Source organism: Halichoerus grypus, chromosome 15 (assembly GCF_964656455.1).
Source record: "Halichoerus grypus chromosome 15, mHalGry1.hap1.1, whole genome shotgun sequence".
Classification (NCBI taxonomy): domain Eukaryota; kingdom Metazoa; phylum Chordata; class Mammalia; order Carnivora; family Phocidae; genus Halichoerus; species Halichoerus grypus.
Window position 1 is genome coordinate 51,462,514 of NC_135726.1, and position 22,526 is coordinate 51,485,039.

At 48.2% G+C, this 22,526-nt stretch overlaps 1 protein-coding gene across 3 annotated transcripts in view; it reads right to left on the reverse strand.

The window, feature by feature from the left end:
• Positions 1-22,526, reverse strand: part of OPA3 (outer mitochondrial membrane lipid metabolism regulator OPA3) — a 77,432-nt gene that overhangs the window by 24,887 nt on the left and 30,019 nt on the right. Inside the window, exons 1-2 of one of the 3 annotated variants that reach the window (XM_036091515.2) lie at positions 5,447-6,195; positions 829-4,492 (exon numbers count right to left, since the gene is read on the reverse strand). The exons of 1 other annotated variant lie outside the window; for it this stretch is intronic. In XM_036091515.2, coding sequence (XP_035947408.1) covers positions 4,074-4,492; positions 5,447-5,573 — 546 coding nt within the window. In that variant the 5' untranslated portion in view covers positions 5,574-6,195 and the 3' untranslated portion in view covers positions 829-4,073. Of the gene's footprint in view, positions 1-828; positions 4,493-5,446; positions 6,196-22,526 lie in introns of those variants that run through there. One more of the 3 variants, XM_036091514.2, reaches the window with a different exon arrangement.

Below are 22,526 nucleotides of genomic sequence, written 5' to 3' on the forward strand. Positions count from 1 at the left end.
CCTCGCTTACTATATTCCAGGGATCAGTAAACTCTTCACTCCTGAACTCTGCCACTGGATCAGCCCTTTACGTCTTTACTGCCCAACTCCGGCACTAGACAACAGCTCTGAGACAGTGAGAGCCCTTGTCTTGTTCCTGGACGACTCCCAGCTACTACAATGGGGCCAGGCATGCAGTACGTGCTAACGAGTGGGTGCAGGGCACCCACTCGATTCTCCTTTGGGCACGCTTCCCTCCATCCATTGGGGTCGGGGGCCCAGGCCTGGCCGTTTGAGAGTTACAGTGGCTAGCACAGGGACGGCCATATGGGCAGACGAATCAGGTAGGGGCTTACCGAAGTCCACTTTCTCTAGGGGTGGCTTTCTCCAGGCAAGGGGCTGCCGGAGTGGGAAACCAACAGAGAGGACAACGGAGCCGAGCCAGAGATGGGAGAGGCAGAGCCCTCAGGACAGCTGGGAGGCTTTTGTGAGCCAGTGTAAATGGGTTTCTGTTTTTTTCTGCCCTAGTCCTGAGTCCCTCAGGGGGGGAGGAGTCTGGATTCAGTGAGGCCCCTTCTTCCCAAATCACCGCGGGGCAGGCAGGTAATGTTGGAAAAGCAATGTCTGTGAACGGACGTCCCCCCACCGGACTGGGGGTGCCATGAGGGCAGGGTTGTGGCCGTCTCGCTCCCTACTGGGACCCCAGCACGGCACAGAGCAGGGCGGGGTACACAGTGGACACCTGAAAGTTTCCTGAATGAAAGAATAATTGGAGGACGTTTTTCCTAAGGTTGTAACAGGGGTTTTTTAAAGATTTAAAAAAACCACATCAACTTGCAGACAACCAACTTCATTTATAAATTTATTCTACCCCTCTCCCCAAGTCGCAAATGTATACACAAATTTAGCTAGTAGGAAACCAGAGTAATGAAGCATCCTCCAGTCTCAGCCTCGTGCTTTTTGAGAGGGGATTCTTTGCATTTCCACACACCCTGATCCCACCCAGTGGGTGAAGCCGATGCATCCCACAAGGTCTGGCCACATGGAAGGACACGCAGGGCTGAGTTCTGAGTGTCGGGACGTGACAGTAATACCACATCAGGGTCAAGATGGTGCAGGGGTTTGGAGCTTGGGCCCTGGTACAGACTGTCCATCTTCTGGTCCCACTCCTGCTTCTTTCCTGCCTGTGTGTCCTTGGGCAGGTGACTCCCCCTTTTTGTACCTCAATTTTCTCATGAAAGAAATGAAGAAAATACTGTTAATGGCCACTATTTATTGAGATGATGGGTGGGAAGGGGTGTATGTCACAGTCGCTTGGCCTCCAGCAATCTGTGCTCCAGAGATGGGTCAGTGCCACAGGGCACCCCCAGGAATAGCCATGGAAACTGGGCACTGAGCCCTCTCACCTGGCTCCATCCATCACTCCTCCACCCAGTGCTCTCTCTCTCGGTACCTTCTTCTCATTTATCTACTCAGGTCACTTCCGATTTGATTTGATTTGATTTATTTTTACTTAGAGCACAAGCAGGGGGAGCGGGAGAGGGAGAAGCAGACTCCCCACTGAGCAGGGAGCCCGATGCGGGGCTCAATCCCAGGACCCTGGGATCATGACCCGAGCCAAAGGCAGATGCTTTACCGACTGAGCCACCCAGGCGCCCTCATTTCTGATTTTAAAGACACCTCCACCCAGGACCCACCTCCTCAGTTCCCTCTACAGTCAACTTCTCCCCCACTTCTAGAAGGAATTAAGATGATCTTTCAGGATCCCAGTTTCTTGGTTTTCTGTCTGGGTAGGTGTTGTGTCCAGATCACCCCGCCCGCCCCCACCCCAGCCCCCCGGCGCCCTGGCAGCGAGGTGAGGGAGGGAAGAGTTGAGAGAAAGCCTGCCCCTCCTGCTTCACCTACAGCTTCTTGGAACCCGGCCCAGGTAGAATGGAACTTGGATCTGACCCCATTCATTAAATGCAAAGATTTCAGGTGTGGTCTGGGGCTGCTTGGACCGGAAATTGAGGGCCCCCCACTCTCAACGCTGCCTCTGGGAAATGTCTTGGGCCTCTGTGGAGATCCCTAACCACCCCTCCTCCCCAGTAACTGCCTCCCTGCTCCCCTCTCCCTTACCAGTGCTCTCCAGCACCCTGCACCCCTTTTCCATCTCCTTCCCTGAGCCCTGACCCCCACTCTGCTCTGATTACTTCACCACCTTGGACAGCCAGTCCCTCATTGGCTTCATGGCCATGGGCAAGTCCCTTTGCTTTCCCTGGGCCTCAGCTTCCCCATCAGGGAGAGCGTTCATAGGATCACTGCGCACTCACACACATCGGCTTCTCTAATTTTAACGAGGCTTGTACCCATTTTGAAGATCCCTATGTCCTCAGACACATCCTAAAGATGACTTCCTCATTCTGGGGCTCTTTTATTCAGGCAACATAACATGGACGGTCTGCAGGACAGAATGCAGACTGGTGGGAGCCACACCCCCACCGCATCAGTGAGATTCCCGGAAGAGACACCCCATAGTAAATGCTGGTTCCTGGATTGTTCCTATCACCCCTGTGGGGAAGGCCACATGTCCCATGGGGTTTGCAAGGGTCCCAGCGTCCTCTTTGGGGTGGGGAGGTGTAGTGGGTTGAATGGTGGCTCCCTAAGAGATATGTCCACACAGTAACCCATGGAACCTGTGACTGTGAGTGTATCTGGGGAAAAGAAAAAAAAAAAACCTCTGTAAATAAGTTAAGGATCCTGAAGTGAAATCATCCTAGGTTTAGGGTGGGCCCTAAATCCAAAGACAAGTGCCTTTATAAGAGACACGAGGAGAAGGCCACATGAAGATGGAGGCAGAGACTAGAGATCTGCAGCCACAGGGCCTCAAGGCAAGGAATGCCTGAAGTCACCACAAGTTAGAAGAGGCAAGGATCTTCCCCCAGGGCCCTCGGATGGAGCACGGCCCTGCTGAGTCTTTGATTTTAGATCTGTGGCCTCCAGAACTGCGAGAGAACAGTTTTCTCTGGTTTTAAGCCATCAAGTTTGTGGTCATGTTATGGTAGCCCTAGGAAACTAAGAACGGTTAAGACCAACTGGTGGCCTAGTCTAGTGGGATGGAGGTTGGGCCGAGGGCTCTGGAGGCACGAGGGTACCACTGCGTGAAGGGGGACGGTTGGACCGGTCCAGAGCCCCAGGAGAGAAGGGCAAGGGTACACAGGTCAGCAGATTTGGATGGAACATGAGGAATGTGATGGCAGTGTGCTAAGAGAGGCCACGGAAGAGGACACGTCAGGAAAAGCTCAGGGACTTGGAGGACAGCTAAACAGGGGGACGAGGCTGAAGGACACGTTGGATTTAGCCTTAGGCAGGATCCATTTTTCTACCACAGAGGGGGTGATGGGAGGGCATTGCCAGAGAGGACCCTGCACAGACATCCCGGTAGGTTGTGCCAGACTGAAGGACTGCGGGGTGGGGATCTGTTGGAATATTCCACGTGGGGTCTCGTAGGGTGCCACAGATCAGGTTAAGGGGGAAGATATAGCATTCAGTGGATCAAGTGCAAGCCAGGATCCCCCTTGTTTTCCCCTCAAAGAGAGTGGCGAAACCCAGCTAGAGCCCACCTTAGATGCCGGGACAGAAGAGCACTGAACCACACTGCATTTCTTTACAATGGTCTGTGCCGATTCACAAAGGAAAGGGTAGGGGGGGAGGTTCCAGGGAAAAGGATGAGTCCCAGGGCAGGGTAACATTTATCACCGAAATGGGGGGCGGAGTCGGGTCACAGCTTGATTCAGCTCAAGTCCAGTCCGTTTTTCGTCCTGCCAGAAGAGCGAGCCTGTTGTCTTCCTGGCTGGGACGGCTCAGGTCCGTGTGGTTTGGGGCTGGGGTGGAGCGCTGAGCACTGTGGTCTGTACCGAGGAGCTAGGGCTGGAGGGCGCTTCGTGGGACCGCTTCACCGGCTGGGGGCTGGCCCCCGCGGAAGGGACCGCGGGTCAGGAGAGGCTAACTGAATCCAAGTGCCATCAAGATCCCGGTGGCTTCCGCGGGGCCAGCGCAGGCGGGGGTAGCACGGGGAGAAGGCCACATCGGGGCACACACAACCACGGACAAGTTCAGACTTGAGCAGACTCTTGTACCTTGGCCGCGGACACCGCCTGGGACGCGGGCTGCGGGTCCCGGGCGCAGAGCTGGGCGCGCACCTCCCGCATCTGCGCCTGCAGCTCCTCCAGGGCGCTGGCCGTCGGCGCCGCCTGCACCCGACCCTGCAGGGCCTCCAGCGCCAGCGCCAGGCGGCCCACCTCGTCCTGCATCGCGTCCCAGGCGGCGCGCTGCTCCTCCTCCTTGTGACGCTGGTGCGTCTGGTGGCGCCAGTACTCCAGCACCAGGCAGCCGCCGCCCACGACGAAGATGGTGGCCTCGCCCAGCAGCTCGGCGCCCAGCTCGGCGGCCGCGTCCTCGTTCAGCGGCTTGATGACTGTGCCCCGGAAGCCCATGATGCGCATCTTGGTCCGCATCTCCACCCAGTGGTACACTGCGGGGGAAGAGAGGGGTCAGGTCGTGGGCCAGGAGCCCCCTACAAGCCCCGCCCCAACGCACTTCGGGCGTCCAGGCTGGAGCAATGGGGACACCACCACCAGAACCACGGGGGGGATCGCCTTAAACAAGACCCGCACTGGCCTCGCCCAGAGATGCTGAGTCACTGGCCTGGGGTGACCCCAGGGTATCTTTTTAAATTTCCCAAAGGAGGGGTGCCTGGGTGGCTCAGTTGGTTAAGCGACTGCCTTCGGCTCAGGTCATGATCCTGGAGTCCCGGGATCGAGTCCCGCATCGGGCTCCCTACTCGGCAGGGAGTCTGCTTCTCCCTCTGACCCTCCCCCCTCTCATGTGCTTGCTCTCTCTCATTCTCTATCTCTCAAATAAATAAAAAAAAAAAAAAAAAAAAAAAAAAAAATCTTAAAAAAAAAAATAAATTTCCCAAAGGATTCTGCCAAGCAGCTGGGAATCAGAAACCCTGCCCAGGAAGGGAAGTCCTCAGTCTGGTTGAGGGGTGGGGGGCAGGAAACGCCCCTGTAGGGCTACAAAGAGCTCCCAGGACACAAGGTCCCTGGAAGGTGTACAGATTCAACTGTCAGAGGCTTTAACCTTAGCCCCCTCTGTTCCTCCCCTCAAGCCACCAGCAGGACAGCCAAGCATTCCTCCTTCCCTGACACAGTCGTCCAACCACTTCTCAGGAGAAAGAACCCCCCCCCCCAGTTTCTTTCCGAATCTTCCCCAAATTCAGAGTTAGGGCTGCTGGGTAGGGGGCCCTCCTGGCTCCAAAGAAAGGGCCACTGGCATGTGGGAATGCATGTGAAGCGACTGTGAACAGCAGGTAACCGATCCTCTTGGCAAGTCTGGTGGCTCCCATCCTCCTCGATTTTCACCAACCCTGAGGATGTAGCCAACAGTCTTGGGAGCTCTTCGCGGCGAGGTGCGGGGCACGTACCTTGGAAGAGGCTCACGGGCCGACTGCTGCTGCTGGAACAAAAGCTTTCTTGCCTAGCTGCTTCTTTGTGCAGGGAGATTCTCAGCCTCTGAGTCTTAAAAACCAAGGCAGAATTATGCCGGACCATGACTCTCTCCTGCAGTAATTCATATTTGTCCAGGATACACAAAATCGCTGTCTAGTTCATTTGGAGACTCATGTCCAACACAGCACTTCACTTCTAATGTTTCATAATCATCCACGTAAATGCATAATATATGAAATGTTTTAAATGCATTGTGCACTAGTAATTTTAAGAATCCAGAGGAAGTTATTTGAACATTTATAACCTTATGGTCCCCGGAAATGAAACAAAAATTAAAATTTGGATTTCTGTACATATTTTGGTTGCTGACACATACTTTATTAGACAGAATTCTGCAAGGGAAGTGTAAACAGAAGCTCAAGGACAAAGTTCAAGGAACAATGTGAAATTTCTGACTGTAAAAGAACAGCTTGTTCGTTTCTTTCCCCCTTTAAACCAAGAGTAGCAGGCGCCAAATCACAAGTTACGTGAATTGCATTCAATACTCTGAAGGAAGGATGGCGCCAACTCTGAAAATATCAATATTCATGACACACCAGAAATTATAGCCTCTGCATCTACTTGAATTCATGGAGAAGTTTTAGCTGTCACCTTGAAAATGCACTAGAGGGTATATAACTTTTCAATGTTTTAAAGGGGCGGAGCAGCAAAAATGTTGGACGAGCTCTGCCTGGAGCCAGCAGTAGGATCTAAGGAGCACAGCCACCCCCCACCCCCATCCCCCCACCCGTGAATGCCCGCTGCGGTGCTCACTGTTACCACTAATTGTTACGGAGGCCCTGGTGTTGTGGGGTTCCTGGGGTCCGGGCTGTGCAGACCCCTCCCACACTGAGGTCCTAGCTTCAGGCCAGGCTGGGGTCCCCCTGGAGCTCTGTCACCTACTGCAAGGACAGCCCACTTTGAGCCGCCTCTGTAAAACGGGGAGGTGATGACCACACACCAGCCCTGGGGTGCCGGGCCTGTAACTGTCACGTGATCCTTCATGTCAGGCCCACAAAGCATAGCGGCCGGAGAGAGGTGAGGGGAGACAGCACCAGCCTCCACTGGCCCCCCTGGGCGAATGTCCCAGCACCCCACTGTGGACAGAGCAGGATGACCTGGGTCAGTGGTCGAGCCTGGGTGTGCAAATGGGAGTGGGCACGAGGGGTGGGGACACACATACAGGCGTAGGAAATGAAATTGAAGGGTGTGTGTGTGAGAGAGAGAAGGCTTTCAGAGCAGGGGCCGATGGCAGTCTCTCAGATTTGGGGTTCAGGAAACAAGGTCCATGTGGGAATGGGGGGTTGGCAAGAAGAGGTAGCCATGAGAAGCCAGGACAGGACAAGACTGAGGACAGCACCTGACCCGGGGATCCAACAGGTCCCCAGATGTCTCCCAGACACACTCACTGTGTCCAGACCTGACCCTGGCTCCCCACCCCCAACAGACACTTGTTTCTCCTCCTGGGTCCATCCTGTCACCAGGCCAGAGACTTGGGACTCAGGTGTTCCCCTCCCCCACAGCCTCTCAGCCACATGCCTGTCTCTGTCTCCTGAATGTCTCTCCCACACCCCCACCCGCTGTCCTGGTCCACACTCTGTCCCAGCTCTGACCAATGTCCCCTGACCTGACCTCCCTATCCAGGGACCTTTGTCCCTCCTGCCATTCTGTGTATTCCCTTCAGAGCACCTATCACAACTGGGACTGATCTGGTCACCCAGTCACTTGTCTGCACTCTGTCTCCACGCCGGCCCACGAGCCCCACGAGAGCAGGGCCCAGGGCTGTCCCAGTCACTGCGTGTCCCCAGCACTGGCCAGCAGCAGGCCAGGCACACCAGTGATGCTCAGTATATCCTGCTGAATGTGTCAGTGGGTCCCTGCCCTAGCCTCATGCCCCTGCCCCTGCACTATGCTAGGGGCTGGTTAAAACACAACCAAAACACAAAAAACTGCCATCTTTTTCATTACCAAAAGTAACACATCACATGAAAATAAAGTACTCAAACTATAAAGTTAAGAGTCAGAAGCCCCGCACCTGGTCCTGATCCTTGGGCCCACCCCAAACGGTCCCCCAAATCTCACCCTAACCAGCCTTTCTTTCTCGTAGCATCAGGGCCCTGACATCTGATAGTAAGCGTACATCGCTCGCCTCTGAGTTTTTCACCTGGAAATTTGCTCCTTTTTACACATTTTCTATTGAACCCCCAGCCCCGGTATAAAAGATGAGCACTCTGTCCCCATACAGCCTGTCCATCCTCCGCCCCTCTGCCTCCCCATTTTTACAGGTGATTTGTATACATTTGTTGTACTATTCACTTGTCACTGTCTTCCTCCTTTCGAGCGCCCCCACTCCGCCCCCATCCCTAGATCAGATCATTCTTCCACGTTATGGAGGTTGACCCACAGGTTGTTTGATGGTTACAGTAAGGCCCCTTGTACTCTGTCTAAAAAAAAAATTTTTTTTAATAAACAGCATATACGACGTGATGATCACCGACACACCATCCAGTGTGATGTGATTAAGCTAGAGAGGAGCCCCTTGGGTGGGCTGTGTCATGAAGGGGGCCACCTGGAGGAGAGGGCTCAGCGGCAAGGTCGCATGGTGTCTCTATTCTGATGTTCTATCAAGCCACTGAGAAATCCACCACATGTCAGTCGGCTCTCAGCTGGACAATGATTTTCTAAAACAACTTGGCCTTCCCTCATGTGGTATTTCTAAAACTGCAGGCCCTGTCCCACTAGTGGGTAATGCAATCAATTTCAGACTAGCATTAAAAATATGATCAAGAGGAGCGCCTGGGTGGCTCAGTCATTAAGCAGCTGCCTTCGGCTCAGGTCATGATCCCAGGGTCCTGGGATCGAGCCCCGCATCGGGCTCCCTGCTCCACGGGAAGCCTGCTTCTCCCTCTTCCACTCCCCCTGCTTGTGTTCCCTCTCTCGCCGTGTCTCTCTCTGTCAAATAAATAAATAAATGAAATCTTTAAAAAACAATATGATCAAGAATATAACAGAAACCATCAGATGGCCCTTGAGGGCATCATGCTAAGAGAACTAAGTCCAAGAAAGGCCAATACGATATAATCTCACTTATATGTGGAATTAAACAACAACCAAAACCAAGCTCATGGATACAAATGAACAACAGCAACAACAAAAAACCCCTAGAATATAACAGAAAACATCAAAGGCAATCTTAAGTAGTCAGGACAAGTATGGTTACACAAAACTTTTGTTCTTGTTTTGTATGTGACTGTGTGTGTAACTGGAACACAGTCAAAAGGCTGAAAGCCACTGTCCTAGACTTTGATTGGAATTCCAGTGAACCTACAGATCATTTCCAGGATAGTGGCATCTCCCCGATGTTGAGTCTTTCAATCCACAATCCACAAATGTAATATGTTTCCACTTAGTCTCTAACTTTCTCTGCAAGTCTGGGGGCACCCGACTGGCTTGATCAGAAGAACATGTGACTCCTGATCTCAGGGTTGTGAGCTCAAGCCCCATGTTGGGTGCAGAGATTCCTTAAATTAAAAAGATAATACACGGGCGCCTGGGTGGCTCAGTTGGTTAAGCGACTGCCTTTGGCTCAGGTCATGATCCTGGAGTCCCTGGATCGAGTCCCGCACCGGTTCCCTGCTCGGCAGGGAGTCTGCTTCTCCCTCTGACCCTCCCCCCTCTCATTTGCTGTCTCTCTCATTCTCTCTCTCTCAAATAAATAAATAAAATCTTAAAAAAAAAAAAATAAATAATAATAATACAGTAATTTTTCTCTGCAAGTCTCTTTGATCATATTTATTCCTAGGTATTGATTTTTTTGACGTTATTATTCATGGTATTTTAAATTCCACTTTCAGGGGCGCCCGGGTGGCTCAGGCGGTGAAGCATCTGCCTTCGGCTCAGGTCATGATCTCAGGGTCCTGGGATCGAGTCCCGCGTCAGGCTCCCTGATCAACAGAGAGCCTGCTTCTCCCTCTGCCTCTGCACCTTCCCCCGCTCATGTTCTCTCTCTCAAATAAATAAAAATCTTTTTTTTTTTAAATAAAATCTTTAAAAAAAAAATTCCACTTCCAACTTGGTGGAAGCTGGCATACAGAAATACAACTGAGTTATGTAAATGGGTTTTTTTAACCAATGACCTCACTAAATTCATTTTTTTCCCTTTTTAATGAAATATAACTTACATAAAACACACAACTAGCAAGTGTAGAGCGGGATGATTTTTTTAAAAACTTCTTTAAGATTTTGTTTTTAAATAATCTCTACACTCAATGTGGGGCTCAGTCTCACAACCCTACGATCAAGAGTCCTACGCTCCACCGACTGAGCATCCCCGATTAAGATCTAGAATATTCCCGTACTCCAAAGGGCTCCCACCCTTAAGCCCTCTTCTGGTCAGTACCCCCCCAAACTACTATCTGACCTCCCCTGATAGATATACGTATCCTCTCTAAGTCCTATTCTGACTTCTTCGTAGTAAATTGTTTGTGCTCCCTGTTCTATCCTCTTGTGCTCAGCATTATGTCATGAGATCTCTCGCGTTGTCACAGGCTTCCATGGCTCCGTTTTATCACAGAGTAGTCTTCCGCTGCGTGGATGGACCAGTTGGGCCTTCCATGCCCTGCCCATAGGCATTCAGGGTGCCTAGAGTGGCAGCTTTCCCAGCAGTGAAACGGCTGAGTCACAGGACACTGCCTCACCCAGGGGACGGAAAATGGGGAGGCAGCACTCTTCATCCATCAGCCGATTGACTCACACAGCCTGGGATAGCAGCCAGGGCAGGGGGCCTTTTAGCTGGGGTTGTCCAGGGATGTGAAAAGTGCCACAGCTCACTGTTTTTTTTTTTTTTAAAGATTTTATTTATTTATTTGACAGAGAGAGACACAGCGAGAGAGGGAACACAAGCAGGGGGAGTGGGAGAGGGAGAAGCAGGCTTCCCGCGGAGCAGGGAGCCCGATGGGGGGCTCGATCCCAGGACCCCAGGATCATGACCTGAGCCGAAGGCAGACGTTTAACGACTGAGCCACCCAGGCACGCCCCAAAGGCAGACTCTTAACTGACTGAGCCACCTAGGTGCCCCACTCACTGTCTTCAGTGAGTTCCTTTGCTCTGCCTCCCAGGTAAGTTCTAGAGGGTCCAAGGAGCTGCTTTTTCCTTCTTTTCTTCTTTCTTTCTTTCTCCCTCTCTCTCTCTCTCTCCCTCCCTCCCTTCCTTCCTTCCTTTCTTTTGGATTCATATGGTATGTTTTATTAGCTCTCTATTTTCTCTTATCATGGCCGGAATCACAATTGATGCTCTTGAGGTTGTCAATAAATAAAAAGCGGAGAAAAGGTTTGTCACAAAATGAAGTAAAATGTTGGTAGTGAATAAATTTTAATAATGTGGAGACAGACCAGCTCGTTCAATACCAGACAAATTAAAGTACATGGCTCTCTTTTTATTTTTTAAAGATTTATTCATTCACTTTAGAGAGAGCACGAGCAGGAGAGGTAAAGGGAGAGAGAGAACCTCAAGCAGACTCCACACTGAGCGCAGAGCCTGATGCGGGCGGGGTTCAATCTCACAACCCTGAGGTCAGGACCAGAGCTGAAACCAAGAATCGGACCCTCAACCAACTGCACCACCCAGGTGCCCCCAGAGCTCTCTTTTATTTGGTGTGTTTAGTATGTACAAAGTGGAACACTATTTTTATCATCTGATTACAGAAAATATGAATATACTTTCTGTATCCTTGAACTGTGGTGATATCTTTAGAAGACATAAATCTAAATTCTTGAAGGAAATATTCTGATTTAGTTTAGCCTAATTTAAGCTGATGTATAATTATAGAACATGCAAAATGACTTTTTTTTTTTCCTATTTCACCCGTTCCCTACCCTTCACTTCCCCTCTGGTAACCATGAGTTTGTTCTCTAAAGTTAAGACCAAGGGGCTGCTTTTTTAGCAAGAGGTGTGTCTGTGTGTGTGCCTTAACTTTTCAGTTGAGGAATGATATACAAAAAATGCACCATTAAGTTCAGCTCCATGACTTTTTACACTTCCAGGGGTTCTCAGCCGGGGGCGATTTTGCTCCCTGCTCCCGCCCAGTAGTCCTCCACAAGTTTTGACAACCAAACATATCTCTCGACATTGCCAATGTCCAAGGGAAGGAAGGGTGCAAGGCTTTTTCCATATGGGTATGCAACTGCGCCATTTACTGAACGATCATCCTTCCCCCACGGAGTTGGAGAGCTACCTTTGTTGGAAATCCACTTACGTGTGGGTCTAATTTTAGACAGTCTATCCTGTCCCATTAGTCTATTTGTCTATCCTTTACCAATACTCTAGCTTTACAGTTAAGTCTTTAAATCTGATGGTGTAAATCTTCCAACTTTATTCTTCCTTGAGATTTTCTATTCTAGGATCTCTAAATTTCTTAAAATTTTAGAATCAACTTGTTCCTGACAACTAAAAGCAGTGAGGATGTTTACTGAGATTACATTGAATCTATAGTTCAATTCTGAGAGCCTTAATAACATTACTGAGTCTTCCAATCCATGAACAGGGTAATCTCTCTCTGTTTTGTTGGTTTTTTTTTTTAAGATTTTCTTTGTAAGTAATCTCTACACCCAATGTGGGGCTTGAACTCAGAACTCCGAGATCAAGTCGCATGCTACCAACTGAGCCAGCCAGCTGCCTCTTTATCTATTTTTTATAAGTATCTTTCATTCCTCTCAACAATATTTTAGGTTATCACAGTAGAGTTCTTGCACATCTTTTGTCAAATTTATTTCTAGATATCGGAAGAGTTTTGGTGCTATTGTGAATGGTATTTTATTTTATTTATTTTTTATTTTTTAAAGATTTTATTTATTTGACAGAGAGAAACAGTGGGAGAGGGAACACAAGCAGGGGGAGTGGAAGAGGGAGAAGCAGGCTTCCCACCGAGCAGGGAGCCCGACGTGGGGCTCGATCCCAGGACCCTGGGATCATGACCTGAGCCGAAGGCAGACACTTAACGACTGAGCCACCCAGGCGCCCCGTGAATGGTATTTTAAAATCCACTGTCCAATTGTTAGTTTGCAGCTTACCAAAATACAACCGATCTCTATATATTCATCTTGTATCCAGCAATCTTGACAAAAATTATCTATTTTAATGGTTTGTTTTTAGTCTCTTTTGGCTTCTTTATGCACATAGTCATATCATCAACCAAAAACCAGTTTTACTTCTTTTTCAATGTTTATGCTTTTTTTTTTTTTTTTAAGATTTTATTTATTTATTTGACAGAGAGAGACACAGCGAAAGAGGGAACACAAGCAGGGGGAGTGGGAGAGGGAGAAGCAGGCTTCCTGCAGAGCAGGGAGTCCGATGCGGGGCTCGATCCCAGGACCCTGGGATTGTTACCTGACCTGAAGGCAGACGCTTAACGACGAAGCCACCCAGGCTCCCCTCAATGTTTATGCTTTTAATTAGTTTTTTTTTTTTTTAAGTAAACTCTGCCCCCAACATGGGGCTTGAACTCATGACCCCAAGATCAAGAGTCACATGCTCTATGGACTAAGCCAGCCAGGAACCCCTTAATTCACTTTTCTTAATTAGCTTTTTAAAATTTTAATTTTCTGGGTGTGTACCTCTTCATAGTAGCTACAACCTCCAACATCATGTTGACCAAAAGAGGTGATACCTGTCTTACTGCAAACGTTGGGGGGGAAGTGTTCTCTCTTTTTTTTAAGTGATCTCCATACCCAACATGGGGCTCACACATCCTGAGATCAAGAGTCATATGCTCTAGTGACTGAGCCAGCCAGGCGCCCTGAAAAGTGTTCATTTTAATCTTTAAGTATAAATATGGTGTTAACTGAACTCTTTTGATAAGATAAGCTTTGTCAGATTAAGGAAGTTCCTCTCTATTCCTAGTTTTTGGAGCGCTTATATCATGAGTAGGTGTTGATTTTATCAAATGCTTTTCCTGTATAATATGATCATACGGTTTCTCTCATTTCTCCCATTCCTAAGGTGAATTACCTTGACTGCTTTTCAAATAAATGTAAACCAACCTTGCAGTCTTAGAATAAATCCCACTAGGTCATGATGTATTATCCTCCTTATATATTGCTGCATTCTATTTGCTAATATTTTTGTTTAGGATATCGGAATCCATGTTCGCAAGAGATCTTGGCCTCAATTTTTCCTTTCTTGTAAATGACTTTGTTAGGATTTTGCTATCAGTATTCTGTTGGACTCATTAAACAAGGAAGTGTTCCCACTTTCCCTATTATTTAGAAGAGTTTAGATAATGGTATTATTTCTTTCTTAAATGTTTAGAAGAATTTACCAGCAAAGCCATCTGGGCTTGTAGTTTTCTTTTCTTTTAAAAAATTATTTATTTTTGAGAGTACATGCATGCAGGGGAGGGGAGGGGCAGAAGGAGAGAATCTTAGGCAGACTTCCCGCTGAGCATGGAGCCCAACACAGGGCTCCATCTTCCGACCCTGAGATCATGATCTGAGCCAAAATCAAGAGTCAGATGCTTAACCGACTGAACCACTCAGGCACCCAGGGCCTGTAGTTTTCTTTATGGGAAGGTCTTTAATTATCGATTCAATGTCTCTAACAGATACAGGACTATTCAGATTTCCTTTTTTTTTTTTTAAAGATTTATTTATTTATTTATTTGAGAGAGAGACACAGTGAGAGAGGGAACACAAGCAGGGGGAGTGGGAGAGGGAGAAGCAGGCTTCCCGCGGAGCAGGAGCCCTATGTGGGGCTTGATCCCGGGACCCTGGGACTATGACCTGAGCTGAAGGCAGATGCTTAATGACTGAGCCACCCAGGCGTCACCAGATTTCCTTTTTTTAAAAGACTTTATTTTTAAGTAATTGCTACACTCAACGTGGGGCTCAAACTTACAACCCCGAGATCAGGAGTCACGCACTCTACTGAGCCAGCCAGGCACCCCGACTATTCAGATTTTCTATTTCTTCTTGTGTCAATGTTGTTAAATTGTGTTTCCCCAAGGAAACCGTCCATTTCCTTTGCATTGCCAAATTTGTTGGCTAAAGTTTATTCGTATCCTTTTGTCATCCTATAGTTAGGATCCATCCAAACTCTGCCCCCAACATGGGGCTTGAACTCATGATCCCAAGATCAAGAGTCACATGCTCTACGGACTAAGCCAGCCAGGAACCCCATCATCCAAAAATGATGCCTCATTTTTTCATTCGTTTTAATGGAAATTTATGCTTTTTTTCCCCTTTGAGTAGTTATTAATCTTTTCAAAGAACCATCTTTTGGTTTTGTTGCATTTCTCTACTACTTGTCTGCTAATTCCTAGTTGTCCTGCAAGGATGCGGCTCAGGTGTTTCCTTCTTTGGGACTGAGTCAGATGCCCCCTGGGCTCTTACATCTCAGCCCTGATCAATCCTGGGTGTCACTGGTGACATCTGTTTCCCCCACTGGATCATGAGCGCTGCAAGGGCTGCAAGGGCTGGGCTCACCCTTCCATCTCACACCTAAATTCACCTCTGCCAGGGATACCACTCCCCAACTCCTCTTTTCTTACCTCACCCTAATTCATCTTTTAGGTCTCAGCTGGAGTGTCCCTTCCTCCAGGAAGCCCTCCCTGATCCCTAGGCTGGGTCATACACAATCTCTAATGTTCCCAAAGCTCCCTGGGCTGCCCTCATCACAACACTGTTTATTCTGGGTTAAATTATTTTTAAAATATGATGCAGACTCTACTTCTTAAAATAGTTATATAAATATGTTTCAACTAGGGGCACCTGGGTGGCTCAGTCGTTAAGCGTCTGCCTTCGGCTCATGATTCCGGGGTCCTGGGATTGAGCCCCAAATCGGGCTCCCTGCTTGCGGGAAGCCTGCTTCTCTCTCTCCCACTCCCCCTGCTTGAGTTCCCCCTCTCACTGTCTCTCTCTCTGTCAAATAAATAAATAAAATCTTTAAAAATATACATATACATATATGTTTCAACTAGCTTTATGTATCTTACCAGCCCCAAAGGCTGGTTTCACTGCTTTCAAGTTCCTTGAGGCCTCTGGCAAATTCTCCCTGCTGCAGGGGTAACTTATTTGTCACTGCCTGGAAACTGCACTGTGAGCTCCTTAAGAGCAGGCAGGTTCCCAGAAATACCCAGCCCAGAACCGGCATCAGGAAGGCACCAGGGAGTGTTCAATGAATGGATGAACAGCCCATCTTTCCTTGAAGGTTCCTCAAACTTGCTGCGTATAACGTCATTATTAGCATCCAAATTTTGTCAAAACATTCTTGTCTGTTACTGATTTTATACTTTTACTAAAGTTTGATGTTTAGCTTGCCTCCAAAGAATCAAAAGAATGCTGCTTTTCCAGAGGGGGAGAGGATGGAACAGGTTGCTTTAGCCCTGGAAAAGGCAATACTCGTCTAACCTGTTCATCAGCCCTTAGTCACCCTGCTGGGACTTCTAACAACACTCCCCCCCACCCCCCCACCCCCGCCTTGCGTGCTGTTTTCACTTCCTGCCTGCGCACCTGATAAAAGAGGCACGCAGGCCACATTCTGCCATTTGGCGGTGGGCAAAGGAGTGCTCTTCTCTAAGCCTTATTAGTTCATCTTCAAAATGAGGACCCTTCTACCTGTGGGCCAATACTGCTGAAATAACGAAATGAGATCACGCAGAAACCTCTCAGTTCAGGGCCAGGCTTAATAAAAGGCAGCAAGACTTCTGGAGTCATACAGACCTGGACTCAAATCTTGGCTCTCTCACTTTCTGGATGCGCCAGCTGAGCCTGAGTTCCCCCATCAGTAAACTGGGGATCAAAATATCCAACTGTCAGGATTGGGAGAATGGCAATGAGAGACTAAGTGAGAAATCGCTCTATTTAGTAAATGTGAATCTAGCATCCTCTTTCTGACTCCTGTTTGGAATTTTATTCCTGGAAATATGTCCTACCCACTGGTCTGAGCTCGGATCTTGGGCTACATAAAATAGTTTTCGGTCTCCTCACTGGTCTCTGTGTCCTAGTCTTGTTCCCTTTGAGCTGTCCTTTGATCCCAGCTCAGACATCCCCTCCTCCATGAAGCCTGCCCTGATTCCCAGAGCCCTGGGCTCCCCTGCCAAAGCTCTGACCACTCTGGGTAATCACTGTGTGGTGACAAACCTATCTCCCCAACTGGACTGTGAGCCCCATGAGGGCAGGGCTTGGGGCTGACTCCATCACTGCAGTGTCCCCCGCCCTGGCTGGGGCACAGAGCAGGTATTCAATGAAAGGGCTGATCTGTGTAAGTCCACAGGAGGTAGCCATGGCCCATGGGCATAGCTCCCTCTCGCCTGGCTCTACCCAGGCCCCTGCTGCTTTCTAGCTCATCTGTTCCCTCAACACAGGGAGGCACCGCACAGCGCCCGCTCCTCTGGGAGGTGTTGGCTTCTCTTGGCTCCAGTCCCCCACCCCTCAGGCTGCCCCATTTGCCCATCTGTCTCCTGCGGGAACCCTTTCCTTGGCCTTAGGGGCTGGTATTTCTCAGGACACTGCTGCCCAAGGTTCTCTTCTCATTCAACCATCACATCCCCACTTAGACCCTCCTGACACCAACTCCAGGGCTTGGATCTCCCTCTTCAGCCCCAGAGCTCCAGGCCCTGGGCACCTCGGACTCTCCCAGCCACAGCACAATGGCTGACCAGGCCCCAGGAGTTTTCCAGGGGAAAGGAAGGCTATGTTAACCCACTGAGTCCATCAAAATGAAGTACTTGGCCACAGCTAACCATTGTGAAAGTGTTTTCCTAAGCATGGAACTGCAGGTGGCTGGAATGTAGCTCTTTCCTCAGGAAACTGTGCCACGAAGACAAGGACCCCTCTTCCTCCACAGTGGGGGCTAGGCGCCTCCGGAGCTTACAGACACGGGACAGGACCAAGCACTTCCTCCCCACTACTGGAAACACGTCTGCATGCACACAGTGACTGCTTCCTCATAAAATAAAGAGAAAGTGTTCCTAATATGGGCCATCACTCCACTGTGAGCAATGAAAGAGTCATCGTAACCACACTGCGTACTAAGTGTACCTACTACTCATCTAGCCCGGAGTGATGGAAGGGCCATGACAGGGACACTAGGTACTGAACTGTTAAACATGATGTCACAGGTAACGGGATAGTTAACTGTTTGAGAGGGAAGCCCTTTTTTTTAAGTATGGGGGGAATAAAAGCACTAAAACTTATCTTCCCTATTAGGAGGTCAACAGTTAATAAAAAAAAAAAAAAAAAGGAAAATTTTAAAAACTAGGTGTGTTAGCACCTTCTTTAAACATATGGCGGTAGGGGCGCCTGGGTGGCTCAGTTGGTTAAGTGTCTGCCTTCGGCTCAGGTCATGATCCCAGGGTCCTGGGATTGAGCCCTACATTAGGCTCCCTGCTCAACAGGTAGCCTGCTTCTCCCTCTCCCTCTGCTGCTCCCCCTGCTTGTGCTCTCTCTCTCTCTGTGTCAAATAAATAAATAAATAAAAGAAATATGGTGGTAAACACAAAAAACATCTGAAAGCGTTAAAGTTACCTGTGGGGAGCAGGAATTGAGGTGGGGAAGGAAATGGCTGCATTTTCTTCTTTTCCTTTTTAAAAATTTTATTTATTTAAGTAATCTCTACACCCCACCTGGGGCTTGAATTCAGGATCCTGAGATCAAGAGTCGCACGCATGCTCTTCTAACTGAGCCAGCCAGGCGCCCCTGCATTTTCTTCTTTTTATCATAAATCACAGATGTATCTGACTCTTTAAACTAAGTACTTATACTCCTTTGACAACATTAGTAATTAATGTAATGTTTAAAACAGAAACACATTTTTAAAAACCTGCCCAAGCCAAGCAATCCATCCAAAAGCAACAGAATACACATTCTTCTCAGGGCGCCTGGCCGGCTCAGTGGGTAGAGTGCGTGACTCTTGATCTCAGGGTTGTGAGTTTGAGCCCCACGCTGGGTGTGGGAGATTACTTTAAAAATAAAATCTTAAAAAAAAAAAAAAAGAAAGAAAAGAATACACTTTCTTCTGAAGTGCACATGGAACATTGTGCATCACGTCCACTTCCAGGGGCAACTCAGACCCTCCTATGACCCCCAAGATCATACGTTAGGCCACAAAAAAGTTTAAACAAATTTAAGAAGTCTGAAATCATATCAAGCATCTTTTCTGACCACAGTGGTATAAAACTAGAAATCAGTTACAAGAAGAAAACTGAGAAATTCATAAATACGTCAACATGAAACATGCTACTGAACAACCACGAGCCCATGAAGCAATCAAAAAAGAAATGAAAAATACCTTGAGACAAATGAAAATGGAAATACAATGTACCAAAACTTATGGGATGCAGCAAGAGCAGTTTTAAGAGGGAAGTTCCCAGCAATAAATGCCTACAGCAAGAAAAAAAAGATTTTATTTTTAAGCAATCTCTACACCCAACGTGGGGCTTGAACTCACAACCCCAAGGTCAAAAGTCTCATGCTCCTCTGACTGAGCAGCCAGGGGCCCCGAAACAAGAAAAATTTCAAACCAACAACCTAACTTTATACATTAAGGAACCAGAAAAAGTGGAGAGCCCAAAGTTGGCAGAAGGAAGGAAATGACAACGATCAGAGCAAAAATAAATGAAATATAGACTAAAAAGGCAATATAAGAGACAAGTAAAACCAAGAGCGGGTTCTTTGAGAAGATAAACAAAATTTAAAAACCTTTAGCTAGACTCACCATGAAAAAGAGAGCAAACACAAAATCAGACCCAAAAGACAAGACGTTACAACTGATACCACAGAAATACAGACTACTCCAAATAATTATGTGTCAACAAATTGAACAACCTGAAATGGATAAACTCCTAGAAACATACAACTTTCAACACGGAACCATGAAGAAATAGAAAATCTGACTAGAACGATTATCAGTAAGGAGATTGAATCAGTAATCAAAAACCTCTCAACAAACAAAAGGACAAGAAATAACAAGTGTTGGCGAGGATGAGGGGGAAAAGGGAATCCTTGTGCTCTGTTGGTGGGAATGTGAATTGGAGCAGCCACTATGGAAAACAGTACGGAGATTCTTTAAAAAATTGAAAATAGAACTACCCTATGATCCAGCAATTCCACATCTGAGTATTTATCCAAAGAAAACAAAAATATGAATTCTAAAACATATATGTGCCCTGTGTTCACTGCAGCATCATTTAAAATAGCCAAGGTATGGAAACAACCAAAGTGTCCATCGACAGATGAATGGATGAAGAAAATGTGGTTAAGTGTGTCAGATACGGACAATGGGATATGATTCAGCCATAAAAGAATGAAATCTTGCCATTTGCAACAACATGGATGGACCCTGAGGACACTATCCTAAGTGAAACACATCAAAAAAAGATAAGTACTATATGATCTTACTTGAAGGCGGAATCCAAAACAAAAGCCAAAAAAAAAAAAGTTCATAGATACGGAGAACAGACTGGTGGTTGCCAGAAGTAGAGGGCGGGGGGGGGGCCAGTGGGTGAAGAGAGTTCAGAGGAACAAACTTCCAGTTATGAAATAAACAAGTCATGGGGGGGGGGTCCATGTACAGCACGATGACTACAGTTAATAATACTATTCTGCGAATTTGCAAGCTGCTTAAAGAGTAAATCTTAAAAGTTCTCATGAGGAAAAAAATTCTATAACTACACATGGCGACAGGTATTAACTAGACTTACTGTGGAGACCAATTTGCAATACATACAAATATCAAATCATCATGTTTTATACTTGAAACTAATATAATGGTGTTATGTCAATTACACCTCAATGTAACACAAAACAAAACACAACAACTTGTCCAAGACAGAAAGGTAAACACTGCGTTTGGGTTTCCAGGCCTCTGCCCTGATCTCTGGTCCCATCCTCATGCACGTTCCGTACCCGAAGTCACCATATTAAAATGACCGTCGGATCAAGGTACTCTCCAGCTTAAAATCCCTCAATGGCTTCTACTGACCCTAAGATAAAGTCCAGACTCCTTAAAATGGCCTACAGGTCTCATACGATCAGCATATCTTCTACTACCGTCCTCCATATGTGCGGAATTACTTTCAGTGTTCAAAAATTTTTATATGTGTGCTCCCTCGGCCCAGGGCTCAGTTTAGGGGCCTCTCCTCCGGGAAGCCCTCCCTGACCCCTAGGCTAGGTCCGGTGCCCCTATGGGTTCTCCCAGCCTCCTGAGCTCCATAGCCTGGGTATGCTCACTTGGGGCCATCACTGTCTAAGGAGTCTGTCTCCTCCAAGAGACTCTGAGTACCAGGACGGTGGGACAGGCCTGTGTTGGTTGCTGTTGTGTCCCCAGAGCTGCCCAGCACAAAACTGGACCCAGAGTGAGCACTCAGAGGGTTCAGGGAATGACAAAAAGAAATGAGGGAAACACACCAAAAATTAACTTTTGGTTATTAGTCAGCACTGGTATATAGAGGGTGCTCTCTTTTTTTTTTCTTATATTTTAAATTTTTTCTACAATAAACATGGATCGCTCCTCTATTTCTACAACAAACATGGAAAAATGCTAATTGTATAGCCTTGGAACCACAGTTCTGATTGTAGGAGTTTATCACTTTCTTCTCTAAGAAAGGAAGCATGGATTTATTATCATTTTTTTAAGGTTTTATTTATTTATTTGACAGAGAGAGAGCACAAGCAGGGGGAGCAGCAGAGGGAGAGGGAGAAACAGGCTCCTCGCTGAGCAGGGAGCCCGACGCGGGGCTCCATCCCAGGACCCCGGGATCATGACCCGAGTCAAAGGCAGACGCCTAACCGACTGAGCCACCCAGGCACCTCCAGGAGGTATGGGTTTATATAAAGTATAGGAAGATACCAGAGAAACATACCCCTTTCCCCCAACATGCCTGGTCCATTTAGCGAGGAGCTTCCTTGAACTTCCAGGCCAGGGACCTGCTCTGCCCTCAGCCACTAGTGAGAGGGATGCAATCTGGCACCAGCCACCCCTGACGGGCTGACCTACAGGACTGCTGGGGCTCCGCGGAGGGGAACGTACGGGGCCCTTGTAGGGCGAGAGGCACGTGAGAGGTGCATGGCACTATCTGGTGACCCAAAGGTCTTAGGGCCACTTGACAAGGTCACTGTGAATAATCCTCATCGGGATGATGGGTTTTTGGGATGTTAACCGGGAAGTATCTCAGTTGGGATGTGAGGAGCCTCTGGATCTCTGTCAGGAAGCTCTGCCCCCACAGAGCGGGTGTGTATCAGCACGGCAGTGGGCTCTGCCGGCAGCCGGTGCACTGGGGCCCAGGGCCTGCTCCAGCTAGACAGAGAAACTGGTTCCTCAGCTCGGGTGCTGGGCCCCTACACTCACCTGTTGACCCCTGCACCCAGCCCTCACTCTCCTCTCCCTTGAAATCCCTTGCCTCCCGCTGTGGCTGCTCTCTGATGGATTACCTGCGCCGGGCCCTGCCCTCTCTGAGCCTAGAACCTGAAGCTGGGTACAGGGGTGAGGCGGTAAGAAGGCTGGGATCTTCTGAGGAGAGGTGAACACGTGACGTGGGGTGGGGGACGACAGTCTGAGCAGGAGTTTTTAAACTGCATGTCTATTGGGCGCCTGGGTGGCTCAGTTGGTTAAGCGACTGCCTTCAGCTCAGGTCATGATCCTGGAGTCCCGGGATCGAGTCCCACATCGGGCTCCCTGCTCAGCGGGGGGTCTGCTTCTCCCTCTGACCCTCTTCCCGCTCGTGCTCTCTCTCATTCTCTCTCTCTCAAATAAATAAATAAAATCTTTAAAAAAAAATAAAAAATAAAAAAAAATAAACTGCATGTCTATGATCATAAGCTGCAAAACTGATCTTGTGTGTGATGACCAGCATCTCTTTATAGAAAAAAAAAATTAAATATACACTGTATAATTCCAATTATACAAAATTCTGGAAAATGCAAACTAATCTCCAGCAGGTCAGTGGTGGCCAGGAGGTCGGGGAGCGGGGAGAGGGGCTGGGATTACAAGGGGCACAAAGATACTCTGGGGGTGTCGGATACGTGC